This window comes from Schistocerca americana, chromosome 6 (assembly GCF_021461395.2).
Source record: "Schistocerca americana isolate TAMUIC-IGC-003095 chromosome 6, iqSchAmer2.1, whole genome shotgun sequence".
NCBI classification, from domain to species: domain Eukaryota; kingdom Metazoa; phylum Arthropoda; class Insecta; order Orthoptera; family Acrididae; genus Schistocerca; species Schistocerca americana.
Genome location: NC_060124.1, coordinates 66,489,604 through 66,507,920, shown reverse-complemented (window position 1 = coordinate 66,507,920; position 18,317 = coordinate 66,489,604). Strand labels below are relative to the sequence as shown.

The following is an 18,317-nucleotide window of genomic DNA, read 5'->3' as shown; positions in this document are numbered from 1 at the left end:
TCGTTTCACACAGTTTTTACACAAAATAAAAATACAACTTGTAGTAATGCTATGTAGTACGTCTTAACATGTCGGCGATAAAAGTACAAAGTGAAACGTCCCCTTTTAAAAATTTATGAATTACTGTGCTGATAAACCCCGTACGTTATTTGATTTTCAAACAGCTGAGCACAACTGAACGTACTCAGACGTTTCTCTCTTTACTTAGTCTGATCAACACTTAACTGACACACAATATTTTTAACGCAACACAATCGAACTTTCAATAATCCCTACAAAAGAATGCCCCTGACTAACAACAACCTATACCTTTCATGAATCACTTACCTCACAAAAATCTTTGTTACTCAAGCTACAGCAATACAGCGAGCGCCACTACTGCCAGCCAAAAAAAAGATTCAGACTACGGAAGGCACTAACTACTGATATGCATAGTTAGCAAATGAAAGATTTTGATAGAGAACAAAAAATGTATTTACCTTACTAGTGTTCAAAAGTCATTATATATATAGCAGTTCATGACAACCAGTCTTACAAATTTCAAAACTCCGCCCTCTCTCTCCGCACATCCACCACTGCTGGCGGCTCACCTCCAACTGCACAACGCTACGCGCTGTTCACATCCAGCTGCCCAACACTACAATGGCAGACAACAATGCAAACTAGCCACAGACTGCACACAGCACAGCCAGTGATTTTCATACAGAGCGCTACGTGGCGTTGCCAATATGAAAACATAAACATCGTACTTACAGCATTTCTTGATACCAGCGCTGCTTTCCGCAAATCTTTCTTAACGTGCCTGAATGTCGATCCTAACACTTCACCACCACTGTCTACAAGATGCTTTAAATATTTGTAGACTCCGTGGATTATGGATTTGCTTTGCCGCCGGAAGTCAGTTGCCTTTTCCTGTCGCATTTTTCCTGCTGTCAAAGTACGTCTTGCCGGAGTTTTGTGGAAAAAAATGGTTCAAATGGCTCTGAGCACTATGGGACTCAACTGCTGAGGTCATTAGTCCCCTAGAACTTAGAACTAGTTAAACCTAACTAACCTAAGGACATCACAAACATCCATGCCCGAGGCAGGATTCGAACCTGCGACCGTAGCGGTCTTGCGGTTCCAGACTGCAGCGCCTTTAACCGCACGGCCACTTCGGCCGGCAGGTGTTTGGAACCCGACTCACATAGGCACAGGGCAAATCTCTCTTTTTCCTGCTTTTCCACTTCCAAGTTACACAACACTACGAATCAATAAATACGTAGGTTGGAACTTAAATAGTGGCAACACTGCTGTGGAGACACTATGCAATGGGATCTACTGTTGTCGCTGCTAGCACACGATGTTATCTACCTCACTTCCGAGCAAACGGACTCGCCCGTCCCACGTCACCGGCGTGCGCACAATGGAGGGAAACACGGTCACCCGCGAGCGAGCGGTCTAACGTAACGGTGTCACTAGTTTTCGAAACAGGAACAACGGAGTTGGATCAAGATTGAATGTGCCAGCGGTCGTACAGCTCGACAGTGTAATCACGGTCTTCAAGAGGCGTACGGGGCATCGGCATTGCCGTACAGAACAGTGGCACGAAGGTCGGCAAACTGTGGCAGGCATGCATCTGGCAGGTCGTCCTAGCGTCTCTGAAGAAGAAGTGCATGCTGTTGCCGCGTTAGTGGACAGTGATCGACGCCATACGAATCGTGAGCTCGCCCACGAAACCGGATTAGCGCACACGACTGTGCTTCGCATCCTGAAGAGACGGCTGGGCATGAGAAAAATTGCATTACGATGGGTTCCGCATGACTTGACGGAAATGCCGGCCGGTGTGGCCGTGCGGTTCTAGGCGCTTCAGTCTGGAAGCGCGTGACCGCTACGGTCGCAGGTTCGAATCCTGCCTCGGGCATGGATGTGTGTGATGTCCTTAGGTTAGTTAGGTTTAACTAGTTCTAAGTTCTAGGGGACTAATGACCTCAGCAGTTGAGTCCCATAGTGCTCAGAGCCATTTTTTTGACGGAAATGCAGAAATGGATGCGTTACGACGCTGCTCAGACGCACTTGGAGCGCTATGAGCGCGAAGGAGAGGCTTTCTTACGCCGTATCGTAACACTGGATGAGACATGGGCCACATCGTACGAGCCAAAACGGAAATGCCAATCCAACGAATGGCGTCATTATGGAAAGTTGAAAGTGCGTCAGAGCCCCAGTACGGTGAAAGTTATGGTGATTCTCGTGTACGACTGTGATGGTGTTATCCTAACGCATTACGTCCCTTCACGGCAGACCGTCAATGCACAGTATTACTGCTCGTTTTTGGAGCATCGCGTGCGACCAGCTTCACGAAAGAAGCGGTGACACTTTCTGCTCAACCCACCCACATTTTGCATGACAATGCGCGGGCGTTTACAGCGCAAGATGTGGCTGCTCTGTTCGGTCGCTGGGACTGGAAAGTACTGTACCGTCCACCATAGTCCCCGGACTTAAGTCCTTGTGACTGATTTGATTCCGAAGATGAAGGAACCACTTCGTGGCACTCGCTTCAGAACTGTTCCAGAGATTCGATAGGCAATAAACCGCACCATTCGCACCATCAACAGAACAGGCTCTGCTAACGGTATACTACGCCCTCCACATCGCTGGGCAACGGGTTCTGTACAACGCTGGTGACTATTTTGAAGGACAGTAACAGGTGCAGACATGTAACTCTTTTGTATCGGTTGTGAATAAATAGTTGCCACTATTTAAGTTCCAACCCTCGTAAGTTGCACAATTAATACCACGAGATACAGTTTTTTACTTCGAGTCAAACTGCCGAAAATAATAACTCAATAAGGAGATGAACAGCAAAAAAAGCAAAACGAGGATAATGGAATGCAGTCGAATTAAATCGGGTGATGGGGCGGGAATTAGATTAGGAAATGAGACGCTTAAAGTAGTAAATGAGTTTTGTTATTTGGGGAGCAAAATAACTGATGATGGTCGAAGTAGAGAGGATATAAAATGTAGACTGGCAATGGCAAGAAAAGAGTTTCTGAAGAAGAGAAAGTTGTTAACATCGGGTAGACATTTAAGTGTCAGGAAATCGTTTCTGAAAGTATTTGTATGGAGTGTAGCCATGTATGGAACTGAAACATGAACGATAAATAGTTCAGACAAGAAGAAAATAGAAGCTTCCGAAATGTGGTGCTACTGAAGAATGCTGAAGAGTAGATGGGTAGATCACATAACTAATGAGGAGGCACTGAATAGAATTGGAGAGAAGAGAAAGTTGTGGCACAACTTGAGTAGAAGAAGGGATAGGTTGGTAGGGCATGTTCTGAGGCATCAAGGGATCACCAGTTTAGTATTGGAGGGCAGCGTGGAGGGTTAAAATCGTGGATGGAGGCCAAGAGATGAATATACTAAACAGATTCAGAAGGTACTGGGAGATGAAGAAGCTTGCACAGGGTAGAGTAGCATGGAGAGCTGTATCAAACCAGTCTCTGAACTGAAGACCACAACAACAACAAGGAATGGAAAATAAGAACTGCGCGAAAATCTTCACACCGCATCAAATGGTTCAAATGGCTCTGAGCACTATGGGACTTAACTTCTGAGGTCATCAGTCCCCTAGAACTTAGCACTACTTAAACCTAACTAACCTAAGGACATCACACACATCCATGCCCGAGGCAGGATTCGAACCTGCGACCGTAGCCGTCGCGCGGTTCCAGACTGTAGCGCCTAGAACTGCTCGGCCACTCTGGCCGACCACACCGTATCGTTACTGACACTCGACCTATGCAACTAGGGACGCTCAGCGTTGCCATTTTCGAATTATAGAGAGAGCGCGTTACTCTAGACTAGACACTAGTGCGGCGTCAGCGCGGTTGCTGTCACTCACTATTACACCTGTGCAGAGCTATACTTGTGTCGAAGTTTGCTTTTGTGAATAGGAGCAATCAGAGTGATGGAATTGCGGTACGTTTTTGCAGAAGACGATCCTGGACAGCATCCACGGCGACGACCCTTCGTTCTCGGGGGACGGCTACAGCAGCCTGGCCATCATCTACGCCGTGCTGTCGCTGTCCAACTGGCTAACGCCGTCCATCATCAGCGTTACGGGGCCCAGGGTCGCCATGGATGTGGGCGCCCTCACCTACGGGTTGGTAGCGCTCTCTCTCTCTCTCTCTCTCTCTCTCTCTCTCTCTCTCTCTCTCTGTGTGTGCGTGTGTGTGTGTGTGTGTGTGTGTGTGTGTGTGTGTGTGTGTGTGCTTCTTTGCTGTGGAAGATATGTCAGCAGCAACTACTTGTCATCCAGAGCAGGAGAAAGGTTGGGTTGTTTTTGGGGGAGGAGACCAGACAGCGAGGTCACCGGTCTCATCGGATTAGGGAAGGAAGAGGAAGGAAGTCGGCCATGCCCTTTCAAAGGAACCATCCCGGCATTTGCCTAGAGCGATTGAGGGAAAACACGGAAAACCTAAATCAGGATAGCGGGACGCGGGATTGAACCGTCGTCCTCCCGAATGCGAGTCCAGTGTGCTAGCCACAGCGCCACCTCGCTCGATCAGGAGAAAGGCCTCTCTCAGACTTTACAGCGCGTCAATGTGTTATTGTCTTCAGCCATAGGAACGAGATGGGCCGTTTAGTTTTGAGAACCAGTTCACTGGCGACCGATCCGTTTTCGGGATTTACTCATCCACCGTTTTTTTTATCTATTTGCGTAATGCTGTATGGGTTTTAAAAAGTGAAAATGAAATATTACGAGTACTGTATTCAGTGACAATAGCCTACCCTGATCTGAGTTAGAAGGGAGGGAGCGCAATTAATGTTAGTTTCTAGGTGAATGGCGAGATAGTTTTGAGATTTTCCGACAAATGGCTCTGGAAACGCATGCTACTGACACAATATCCGTTACATGTTCCGCCTTAGTTCAGACTGATACTTAACTGGTACTCGACTGGACTGGTTTTGTGTTTTGTGACTGTATACGACGCGAGTCCTTTCGTTCGTTGGGGACCGGGGATGGATGGGGATGGATGAGCATTGAGGAGTCTGGTTGTAAAAAATCGCACGGAATAAGCTGGAGGAATCACTGGTGAGTTTGACAGAGTTACTAGCAGTCCAGCGAAGGGTAGACGCAGCCCACATTAATGTCCACCAACAGGTACCCGAATACCTCTGACCAGGTAGTGTTTGTATTCTTCAGTATACTAACGTAGACTTTATATTTGCCCTACTTCTCAAGGGCTGTTAGTACAGGTTTTGTTGGAACCCAGTCTAATCTATGAATTGAGGACACAAACCAGTAAGAGATAATCGCTGCTCCGTACTTAATTTAGCTCAATATTGCGAATGAGCCGTTGTAGTGCATCCACTTCTGAAGCCAGCTATTCCCTTCGTTTGATTAAAATCCAGTGTCCGCCCCGATAGCGAGTATCTCTGCTTAGCAACGTAAACAGAGATCGCAGTTTGGTTCGCATTGTGAAATAATTTAAAAATATAGTTGTATTATAGACAGTTATACTTTGAGCGGTGTCCATTATCGTTCATAGCCTTTTGACAAGCAATTACACAGAAGTTTCGTTTGACTGGGACCAGAATATCGGCTTTTGCGGCCGTCCTGAGCGGACGCGCTGTGGCGCTTCTGTTTGGATTTTATGATTCTGCGTAACAGTGTTGTGTAAAATTGTGATTGTGGTGATGCAGCATTTTAGTTTCCTTGTTTTCGCGAGCTGTTAACTGCTGACATGGCAACCATGTTTCCCAGAAAGCTTACCCTAAGATTTGGATTTGACAAAGCAACCCGTAATGTTCAGCCAAGTTCACTAGAAATTCATGACTGGATCGTTGACGTTATTGACATTACTTCGGATCAGACACACACTGCTTATTATGAAGGAAATAATTAAAGAGATCTCAGCGTACTATGAACGTATGTATGCGTCAGGGGAAACAAACGAAGAAGAATACGATGAGCTCTTTGGTACATATCTTCCACGAATATCGCGAGATGATGATGAGAACATTTCTTCGGACCAAGGAAGATGTATTAGAAATCGTGTGCAGCTCCCCTGCTAGAAAATCTCCAGGACCTGACGGACTGCCCATTGAATTCTATAAACGATTTTGGACCCTAATAGGAGAAAAGTTCATTGAAATTGTCAATGAAGTCTTACAAGGAAAGCCAGTGCCTGCAGAGTTCAAACAATGCAAAATGATGTTGATCCCTAAGAACAGAGGCTGCAAAAAAATAAACAACCTACGGCCGATTTCGCTTTTAAATTCAGATTATAAAATTATAGCTCGACTAATTAACAAGCGCTTTACACCATGCACCGCTGACATCATAGGCCAACAGCAGACTTGTGCTTTTAGAAGGACGTTTTTACAAACTGCGGCTTTGTACCGCGATGTCATTGCGCTAGCTCAGGCAAGTAACATAAAATGTGGACTGCTTTTTATAGACTCCCATAAGGCATTTGATCAAATTGATCACAAATACATGATAGAGACAATGCGCCGAATGGACTTCCTGCCAAAAACCATCGACATCATCAAGAACATGGCAATGGGTGTTACTGCACAAATCTCCGTTAACTGTCAACTGACAAAAAAAATTGAAATAAAAAGGGGTGTTACCCAAGGAAGCCCCTTATCCATGCTCCTGTTCGTTCTTTCGCTGGAACCTTTCTTGAGACAGCTACAGCACGGGCTGACAGGCATTACCATTCAAGGAACAAAGACCGTGGTAGGTGCTTACGCGGACGATGTAGGCGTAATCATTAGGGACCAAACAGATGTGACACAACTAGAGATGATACTTGCAAAATACTGTTCCGCATCAGGTGCGAGGGTAAATGAAAATAAAAGTAAATTTATAAATATAAAGCGGCTTGCTAACTTGCGCATTGAGTGGGCGAACCATGTTAATGAACATAAAGCTCTTGAAATGACATTGACAACTTCCCTTTTAAAAATGATAGCAATAAATTGGCAGGAGGTGGCAAGAAAAATCATGGGAGCTTTGATTGAAAACTGTCAACGTAGCATAGACCAGTTCCAGAGAATACTGTTTATCAACATGTATATTTTATCCAAGGCCTACTACATAGTACAGGTTCTCCCCATTCCATCAATGGTGGCGAAGACGATCACGTCCACCTTAGCAAAGTTCTTGTGGAAAGGGGAATTGTTTCGAGTGCCGGTGAAGACAGCAGTTTTGGATCCAAGCAATGGAGGAATGGGTCTAACCGACATCAAGTCTAAAGCGATGGCATTGTATGTCAGACGAACATGGAGCATAATGTGTAATGATCCAGGGTGCATTACAGCAAAACTATACGATGTTGTCAGGCCAGAAAGTGTAGAGCCGCCGATAAATATACAAAAAATAAGTTTTAAGCTGAAGCACATTAGGGAGTATTATCTTGAACTAAGTTATCTCAGCAAAACGCTTTTAAACTCCAAAAACGTTACAGCAAAGGCGATTTTAGCTGAAAGACGGAAACATGAAAGGAAAAATAACACAGAAACTAAATATGCTGGAAAAGAATGGAATGTGGTCTGGAAAAATATCAGTAGTGATGTTCTTTCGTCTGACGTGAGAACAGCGTGGTACAAGGCAGTCAATAACATCATCAGCACTAATGAGCGTCTCTTTGCCACCGGGTTAAGTGACACTGGCCACTGCAGTAAATGCAACCTCGTTGATAGTGTGCCTCATCGTTACACATGTGGAGATCGGATTATCAACTGGAGGTGGACCAGGGAGAAAATTGCTCAAATAACAAGAACTTCAGCAAACAATGTACCGACTAACATTTTCTTCAGACCAGAGGAAAGTTACTACCCTCAGGCAAAAAATAACGCAGTGATTTGGTTAATGGGCAAATATACAAGTTATGTTTTTAACAATATTGGGAGCGATGAACATACTGAATACAAGATGTATATGGAAAATGAATTCGAGAAAATACTTAAATATCAGAATCACAATAAGAAATATGGTAACATGCTCCGAATTGTCTTCAACAGAATGGGTATAGGTTAGGAACTGGATTCCTAGTAGAGAGGGAATGGGTTGGGGCCGGCCGGAGTGGCCGAGCGGTTCTAGGCGCTACAGTCTGGAACCGCACGACCGCTACGGTCGCAGGTTCGAATTCTGGCTCGGGCATGGATGTGTGTGATGTCCTTCGGTTAGTTAGGTTTAAGTAGTTCTACGTTCTAGGGGACTGATGACCTCAGCAGTTGAGTCCCGTAGTGCTCACAGCCATTTGAACCAATGGGTTGGGTCACGTTCCCGACCCTAACCTCACCTGCAAGTCACACATAAAAAATAAATCAGTAGTACAGCAGATACAAGAATATGGCGACAAACATCTGGTGTCTGATATAAAGGAAGATCTTGAACTCCCTATGGATGCGTTTAGAAGGCTGTAACTGACAAAAATAACAAGGCAGTGAAGTAATTTGCGATGTCGCTGTTCGGGACTTCTCTTCTGTCCACATGATTTACCCTGGAAGGAACACACATCAAGCATTTACTGAATGATTAATTTGGGTCTGGGAAATGATGATGAGGAACCTCAGGCTGCAGAAGAAGAAAATGTGCGTGCTGAACAGCCACCAGTTGAAGGTGACAGTGAAGGTGCTAAATTGTGCTACTGCTAAAGACTCATTCTTTGAATGCTGTAATTTATGACTGCAATTATCTGTCACCTTATTTATGTCATTTCATTGTAGCCATTCTTGTTACTGTTTTTGTGGAATTAAAAAAAAAAAAAAAAGGATAGCTGAGTGATCAGCGTGACGGATTGCCGTCCCATTCGAGTCCCGGCTGGTTCGGAGATTTTCTCCGCTCAGGGACTGGGTGTTGTGTTGTCTTCATCATCATTTCATCCCCATCCGACGCGCAGATCGCCCAATGTGGCGTCCAATGTAATAAGACCTGCACCAAGGCGGCCGGACCTGCCCCACAAGGGGCCTCCCGGCCAATGACGCCAAACGCTTATTTCCATTAAAATCCAGTTGTTTTTTGTACGTGGCTGGTGATAGTTCTAGTGAAAACCTTGTAGGGGAAGGTGATAAATCTATAGCTTTTCTATGTAACACAATGCGTATCAAAAAGAGTCATCCGATTTGGCACGTCCATATTTCTGAAACTAATAAACATATACAATGAATTTTGTTTTTTTTTTTATGAACGGGAAAACCAAAAAGTTTTTTTCGTACCTTTTCATAGGTGTTCAATGTGCCCGCCCTTGAGATGCACCGCATATGTCTATGCGGTATTCAAATTGCTACCACACTGCTGCGAGCATGTCTTGAGTTACAGCTTCCGCAGCAGCTGCTCGTATCATTCATTGTTGTTGGTAATGGAGGCATATAAACAGAGTCTTTCATAAACCCCCCGCAAGAAATAATCCCCTACAGTCAATAGCGATGACGTTGGAGGAGAGTAATGTAGGGCTGAATCTTTTAGTCCAGTGCGACCGATCCATCGGTCAGTAATCCTTCAACTTAAAAATTCCCGCACTTCCAGATGCCAGTGTTGTGGTGCCCCATCCTGTTTGTTAATGAGGTCGTTCGAATCAGTCTCCAACAATGGGAAAAGAAAGTTTTCAAGCATATCGAGATACGTGCTTCCTGTAACAGTGTTCTCGGCAAAGGAAACTGGACCATACACCTTTCCCAGTGAAACTGCACAAAACACATTACATTTTGGACAGCCCCTCTCATGTTCCATAACTTCATGTGGTTTTTTCGTACCCCATATTCTCCCATTATGATGGTTCACCTTTCCATTTTAACGTTCATATGGCTTTGATATTTATGTTTACGCTACTAAAGAAAATCGTTACCAACTCAGAAACGAAGTATTCGCGTCATATTTATGTATGGATTTGTTTTCTTCTCTTGATGAGAGTACTGAAAATCGTGGAAGCCGACACCGAGGAAGATCAGTTTGGATCCCGGAGAAATATAGGAACACGCCAGGCAATACTGACTCTATAACCTGCGAGAACAGACCCGAAGAAAGGAAAACCTACGCTCATGTTATGAGAAGGTATTTCTAAGGACCGCAACCAGCCACGATATTGCTTGGCTTCTTAAGTTATTTTATGAAGCAACATGTTTAGATCTGTAAATCTCAACTCCAGGCTGCACTGGGAATACAAAATCATGCTATGCAGATTTATAGAAAGCTTGTGGTAATGCTGAGTGTAACACACACTTCGAAATTCTTAAGGTATCAGGGACAAAATATAGCGAGCAAAGGGTTATCTGTAACTCGTAAAGCCAACAGACTGCAATTATAAGAGTCGAAGGACATGAAAGGGAAGCAGTAGCTGAGAAGGAGTTGAGACGGGGTTGAAGCTTACCCTGATGTAATTTAATCTGTATTCAGAGCGATTGGTGAAGGAAACCAAGGAGAAATGTGGAGTGGAAATTAAAGTTAAGGCAGGAGAAACAAAAACTCTGAGGTCTGCCGATGACACAGTAAGTCTGCCAGAGACAGCCAGTATCATAGAACAGCAGTTGAGAGGAATGGATAGTTTTGTGAAAAGAGGTTATAAGATGAATATAAAAAAAGTAAACAACGGTAATGGAATGGAGTCTAATGAAATCAGCTGATGCTTGGAAAATTAGAATAGGAAATGAGAGGCCGGCCGCTGTGGCCGTGGGGTTCTAGGCGCTACAGTCTGGAACCGCGTGACCGCTACGGTCGCAGGTTCGAATCCTGCCTCGGGCATGGATGTGTGTGATGTCCTTAGGTTAGTTAGGTTTAAATAGTTCAAAGTTCTAGGGGACCGATGACCACAGATGTTAAGTCCCATAGTGTTCAGAGCCGTTTGAACCATTTTTAGTAAATGAGATATTAAAAATAGAAGATGAGGTATGCTATTTGGGCAACAAAATCGTTGATGATGGCGGGAGTAGAGACCTGCAACAGCAAGAACAGAGTTACTGTAAAAGGGCAATTAATTAACATCGAAAGTAACTGCCCGGAGTGTAGTCTTGTACTGAAGTGAAATGTGGTCTCTAAACTCAATGCCGGAAGAAATTAGAGGTTTACAGTTCACTCAAGATCTACTGTTACGGGTCAATAGCACAAGTGGTTCTGAGGTACTAGTGTCGACCCAAGCTGTAAGACCCATATTAATAAGTGGTGTAGACTCCACGGGCGGCAACGCATCAAGTCGATCACACATATGGCGAATACTGTGCTCGGAAACGTTACGCCACGCCTGTTCGACTGGTTTGCTTAGTTCTGTTAGTTGACGAGTCACTTCTCGTCCCATCATATCCCACCTGTGCTCGAATGAAGACGAGTCTGGAGATGGTGCCGGCCAGGACGTTGTTGCAACTCTTGTAGGGCACGTTGTGTTTCACGGGCAATGCGTCGGCGAGCATTATCCTGTTGGAACGACACATCACCTTCCCGTTGCAAGAACGGCAAAAGAATTGTCCCGACAACATTCTGCACGTACCAAACGATGGTTAGCATCCCCTCCAGATACACCAAAGGTTAACTAGAGTTGTAGCTTGTCGCACCTCAGACCTTAAGGCCTCGGGAGGGGCCAGTGTGTCTTGGACGAATGCACTGTACGAGACAGCACTCACTTGGCCTACATCGTGCGCCCAAACGACCAACACTTGCGTGCAGGCAGAATCTGCTTTCATCGATGAAGAACACGGTGTGCCATTCCAAATTGCTGGTGGTCCTCTAACGACGCCAGTTGAGTCGTGCACGTCGATGCCGTAACGTGAGTGGAGGAAGGGCTGGAGGTGCTGTGTCGTCCGAACGAGACACAGCCAGGGCAAAAGCCCCACAGGCGCAAAGACGCGAGCTGCTGCTGGTGCCATAGACTAGCCAGTTGCGCGAGTTCCTCCAGCGACACGGGCGGCGTTGAGGCTGAAAATATCGGCTTCGCCTCGGCCAGTTGCCTGCCGAGCGCAATTCGCCAATGACCGGACGACAGCGGACAGAAGCCTGCTCGGAAGATAGAAGAGCAGCTCTCGCCTAATTGGTTACAGGTCATCGTCCAGCGCTGACAGACAGGGAATGTCGTTAGTGAAATCTTAGAAGTGAACAGACAGTTGTTGTAAATTGCATTTGCTGTGTACTGTTTACCTACGATTATTTGCACTTAGCCACTGAGGGCCTTTTTTGTGTTATATTACACGCAGTGTTCCAGACTTCACTATTCAACAACTCACAAAGATAAGTAAACCTTTTTAACTCGTTTGTGTGACTTTGTTACTAATTTATTTGAGTGTTGTAGAACCTTCGTGCACCTATCCTGTTACCTGACCCTGGGGCATAGCTGTGTAATAGCGGCAGGGAGTAATTGTCTTAGCAGCGTATTGTGCCGCGCGGAGTGGCCAGGCGGTTTGAGGCGCCATGTCACGGACTGCGCGGCCCCTCCCGCCGGAGGTTCGAGTCCTCCCTTGGACATGGGTGTTGAAACTTCCCCTTTGTATGTAAAGAAAGACTGTGCTGGTAAACTTCTGCGTTATTTGATACTGAAACAGCTGAGTAAAACTGAGCGTACTCTGACAGTTTTCTCTTTACTTATTCTGATCATCACTAAACTGACACACAATATTTTTAGCGCAACGCAATCTGACTTTTAACAATCCCTACAAAAGACTAGCAATGACTAACATTAACCTATATGCTTGATGAATCTCTTACCTCACAAAAATCTTCGTTACTCGAACTACTGCAATACAGTGAGCGCCAATACTGCCAGCTAAATAAAAGATTCTAACTACTGAAGGCACTAACTACTGAGGGGCACATAGTTAGCAAAAGAAAGATTTTGATAGAGAACAAACAATGTATTTACCTTAATAGTGTGCAACAGTCATAATATATATATCAGTTCATGACATCCAGTCTTACAAATTTTCTTTTTCTGACGGACACGCGTCCAGATCGTCCGCTCATAGCAACCTCTCAAAACTCTGGCATCTCTCTCCCCTCATCCACCACTGCTGGCGGCTCACATCCAACTGCCCAACGCTACACTAGCGAATAATCCAACAATGCAAACCAGTCACAGACTGCACACACCGCAATCAGTGATTTTCATACAGAGCGCTACGTGGCCTTACAAACATAAAAACCTAAACAGCCTACTTACAGTGTGTGTGTGTGTGTGTGTGTGTGTGTGTGCGTGCGTGTGTGTGTGTGTGTGTGTGTGTGTGTGTGTGTTATTCTTAGCGTAAGTTAGTTTAAGTAGTGTGTAAGTGTGGGCACCGATGACCTCAGCAGTTTGGTCCCTTAGGTATTCACACACATTTGATTTGAACAGTTTATTGTACCAGAAGCCGTTTCACGAACTCACAAACTCGGCCAAACGTAACGAGAGTGGCAGCTTGGCCTCCACAGCAGTAGCGACGAGGCCTTTCCAAAACTGGCGACGAGGGTCTACAAAAAGAGGTGTACGTGCCTGTAGTCCCACTGCTAATAACCAGTTCACAACAGTTCGTGTCGACAAGTCTGGGCTCACAAGCCCTCTTATATGTGCTGTGGTAGCTGTACGGTATGCCATTGCTGCGCTCACAATACGACGATACGAATGTTCACGTGACCACTGACAACAGCACCATTGCACAACTGAAGCAGCACGTCCAACTTCCGTGGTATTTCTCCGTAAGGACCGTCCCGCCAATGGAAGGCCACTATTTGACCCCTTCCAAACTCGCTCTGTTGGCAGTAGGAAACACGAGTGCGTCCCTGTGGCATGGTTTTCTGCTTGCTTCTCATGTTTGCACCACATTGAGCCTTCTGCCTGTTAACATTCCCTATTAGACTCTGGTAGCTATTCTGCTACGCTATCCGTTGGCGGACGACGTTGAAAATATTATCAGTACATCTACTATTATCTAGGTGACTTATGCCGTCATCGGATCAAAACCGACGTCGTCTTTCCACGTGTACTATTTTTGTTCCGGCAGTGCAGATCAGGCGAGAAGAGAAAAGAACGTTTTCGTATCTCGTGCTACAGAAGAATGCTGAAGCTGAGTAGATATGATAACCAATGAGGCGGTACTGAATCGAACTGAGGAAACAGGAAATTCATAGCACAACCTGACTAAAAGACCACAACAGCGACAAGTTGGCCGCGCATTTGTAATACTGTTTCTGATACACGATGTACTAATAGTAGAACCGCAGGCTATTGACAAGGGATTTCAGATCGATTCCGTATTTCTGGATTTCCGGAAGACTTTTGACACTGTACCACACAAGCGGCCCGTATTGAAATTGCGTCCTTATGGAATATCGTCTCAGTTATGACACTGGATTTGTGATTTCCTGTCAGAGAGGTCACAGTTCGTAGTAACTGACTGAAAGTCATCGAGTAAAACAGAAGTGATTTCTGGCGTTCCCCAAGGTAGTGTTATAGGCCCTTTGCTGTTCCTTATTTAGATAAACGATTTGGGAGACAATCTGAGCAGCCGTCTTAGGTTGTTTGCAGATGACGCTGTCGTTTATCGACTAATAAAGTCATCAGAAGATCAAAACAAACTGCAAAACGATTTAGAAAGCCGGCCATGGTGGCCGAGCGGTTCTAGGCACTGCAGTCTGGAACCGCGCGATTGTTACGGTCGCAGGTTCGTATCCTGCCTCGGGCAGGGATGTGTGCGATGTCGCTAGGTTAGTCAGGTTTAAGTAGCTCTAAGTTCTAGGGGACTGATGACCTCAGCAATTCAGTCCCATAGTGCTCAGAGCCATTTGAACCATTTGATTTAGAAAAAAACATCTGAAGGGTGCGAAAAGTGGCAGTTGACCCTGAATAACGAAAAGTGTGAGGTCATCAATATGAGTACAAAAAGGAGCTCAAACTTCGGTTACACGATAAGTCAGTCTAATCTAAAAGTCGTAAATTCAACTAAATACCTAGGAATTACAATTACGAACAACTTAAATTGGAAGGAACACACAGAAAATGTCGTGGGGAAGGCTAACCAAAGACTGCGTTTTGTTGGTAGGACACTTACGAAATGTAAGCGACCTGCTACGGAGACTGCCTACACTATGCTTGTCTGTATTCTTTTAGAATACTGCTGCGCAATGTGGGATCGTTACCAGATAGGACTGGCGGAGTATATCGAAAAAGTTCAAACAAAGGCAGCACGCATTGTATTATCGCGAAATATGAGAGAGAGTGTCACAGAAATGATGCAGGATTTGGGCTGGAAGTCATTATAAGAAAGGCGTTTTTCGTTGCGACGGAATCTTCTCACGAAATTCTAGTCACCAACTTTCTCCTCCGAATGCGAAAATATTTTGTTGACACCGACCTACATAGGGAGGAACGATCACCACGATAAAATAAGGGAAGTCAGAGCTCGTACGGAAAGATATAGGTGTTCATTCTTTCCGCGCGCTATACGAGATTGGAATAACAGAGAATTGCGAAAAGGTGGTTCGATGAACCCTCTGCCAGGCACTTAAATGTGATTTTCAGAGTATCCATATAGATGTAGATGTACCCAAATCTCTCCTCCATTAATCCATGCAGAGGCGTGATAGGAGTCTCATTTAACCATGCGGCTAAGTGTTCCATCTGATGTGACTGACTAGAGCGGACACCTGGAGAGTGTACAGAGTTTTGTGGCTGTCACAGGCTGTTCATCGCGTCGTTCTTGGCGGAGAGCACGTGGCTGCTGTACGCCGCCTCAGCACTCGTGGGCTTCGGCGCGGCCCTTCTCTGGACTGGCCAGGGCGCCTACCTGGCCCAGAACTCCGACCCGGACACCGTCTCCAGGAACTCGGCCGTCTTCTGGGCGCTGCTGCAGTGCAGGTGCGTACACGCCTCCCAGCTTCCATATTCCTGCAGCCATATCTACGAGGGCAGTTCAATAAGTAATGCAACACATTTTTTTCTCCGCCAATTTTGGTTGAAAAAACCGGAAATTTCTTGTGGAATATTTTCAAACATTCCCGCTTCGTCTCGTATAGTTTCATTGACTTCCGACAGGTGGCAGCGCTGTACGGAGCTGTTAAAATGGCGTCTGTAACGGATGTGCGTTGCAAACAACGGCAGTGATCGAGTTTCTTTTGGTGGAAAACCAGGGCATCTCAGATATTCATAGGCGCTTGCAGAATGTCTACGGTGATCTGGCAGTGGACAAAAGCACGGTGAGTCGTTGGGCAAAGCGCGTGTCATCATCGCCGCAAGGTCAAGCAAGACTGTCTGATCTCCCGCGTGCGGGCCGGCCGTGCACAGCTGTGACTCCTGCAATGGCGGAGCGTGCGAACACACTCGTTCGAGATGATCGACGGACCACCATCAAACAACTCAGTGCTCAACTTGACATCTCTGTTGGTAGTGCTGTCTCAATTGTTCACCAGTTGGGATATTCAAAGGTTTGTTCCCGCTGGGTCCCTCGTTGTCTCACCGAACACCATAAAGAGCAAAGGAGAACCATCTGTGCGGAATTGCTTGCTCGTCATGTGGCTGAGGGTGACAATTTCTTGTCAAAGATTGTTACAGGCGATGAAACATGGGTTCATCACTTCGAACCTGAAACAAAACGGCAATCAATGGAGTGGCGCCACACCCACTCCCCTACCAAGAAAAAGTTTAAAGCCATACCCTCAGCCGGTAAAGTCATGGTTACAGTCTTCTGGGACGCTGAAGGGGTTATTCTGTTCGATGTCCTTCCCCATGGTCAAACGATCAACTCTGAAGTGTATTGTGCTACTCTTCAGAAATTGAAGAAACGACTTCAGCGTGTTCGTAGGCACAAAAATCTGAACGAACTTCTCCTTCTTCATGACAATGCAAGACCTCACACAAGTCTTCGCACCCGAGAGGAGCTCACAAAACTTCAGTGGACTGTTCTTCCTCATGCACCCTACAGCCCCGATCTCGCACCGTCGGATTTCCATATGTTTGGCCCAATGAAGGACGCAATCCGTGGGAGGCACTACGCGGATGATGAAGTTATTGATGCAGTACGGCGTTGGCTCCGACATCGACTAGTGGAATGGTACCGTGCAGGCATACAGGCCCTCATTTCAAGGTGGCGTAAGGCCGTAGCATTGAATGGAGATTACGTTGAAAAATAGTGTTGTGTAGCTAAAAGATTGGGGAATAACCTGGTGTATTTCAATGCTGAATAAAACAACCCCTGTTTCAGAAAAAAATGTGTTGCATTACTTATTGAACTGCCCTCGTACATCTCTGCAGTGGCATAGGGCGCTACCGACCAGTACCATCTTCTCCCCTTTCCTACTAGTCCTTTTTTTAATGATGCTGTAAGGTGTCGGGCAAATCCAACACCTTCCATGAAAACCCTGACATGGTAGCAAATCCGGAAGTATGTCACATTGCTCCGAATAAATCCTGACATTAAATTAAGCAAAGTAATACGATCAACGAGTGAGCAAATGGAATACCACAGACTAACACAAGAACTCCTAAATGCATGGCATACCTTCCCACCATGAAACAGATGTTAAAAGATGGAGCCCTCCAGAAGAACAGTATAGATCTTACGAAAACACTAAAAGGGCCACACCAGCTGAAAGTTTTAGCATGAGACTATACACGTCTCTGTTACGTTGCAAACATTAAAAACATTGCCCCACCACGAGAAGTATAACGTTTCCCATTGGATAGACAGAATTTTTGTAGGCGGAGCTTAAAGTTAACATTGAGACCCTGATTGGTCAGTTGAAAACACAGTCAATTACCTTTTTCTTAAACCAACTTTGGAAAAAAAAGTAAGGAGCAGTTAGAACGGAGTTGCTTCCGAGACGGCGAGGTGTGTGGAGCTGCGCTGCCCGTCGCCCCCTGACGAACACCGACAAGGTAATGAACGCACACGATGCCGCATAAGAGCGCATAAGGCTTCACTCAGAACTGCAGAACTGCATCTGTTACACCCCCTTTTTGCGTAATACTAGTGTCGATCGTCAATTAAAGCTCATGGTATTCACATTTGCTACGTAAGTTAAAATCTGAAACGCAACGATTTTTCTGTTATATAATTATTAAGCCACATCAGCCACTGTAATTTACGACAAGTTAGATAAGTAATTAAAGATAATTGAGGGTCACTGTAGACCATTTTGATAGTTTTCTCTCTTGTGAAACTTAATTTAAACCTAGATTATAGATGTTATGTGGCAAAGGTCATCCTTCGATCCATTGTAGAACTTGGAAACCCATTCAGGGAATATTCGATCACATTTTTGTTGAACGCAGTTGGTTTTTACCATCCTGTATTAAAACATTTCCTTTTATCAATAGTGCAATTTATAAACAATGTTTTGTGAGTAGAATAAAAATTCCAATGGTAACCTTAACTGC

The 18,317-nt window shown here is 45.3% G+C and overlaps 1 protein-coding gene across 1 annotated transcript in view; it reads left to right on the top strand.

Moving 5' to 3' along the window:
- The window catches only part of LOC124619965 (UNC93-like protein MFSD11), a 175,599-nt gene that overhangs the window by 83,453 nt on the left and 73,829 nt on the right, over positions 1–18,317 (top strand). Inside the window, exons 2-3 of the mRNA XM_047146627.1 lie at positions 3,972–4,141; positions 15,624–15,800. Of these exons, the coding sequence (XP_047002583.1) occupies positions 3,972–4,141; positions 15,624–15,800 (347 nt within the window). The remainder of the gene's footprint in view (positions 1–3,971; positions 4,142–15,623; positions 15,801–18,317) is intronic.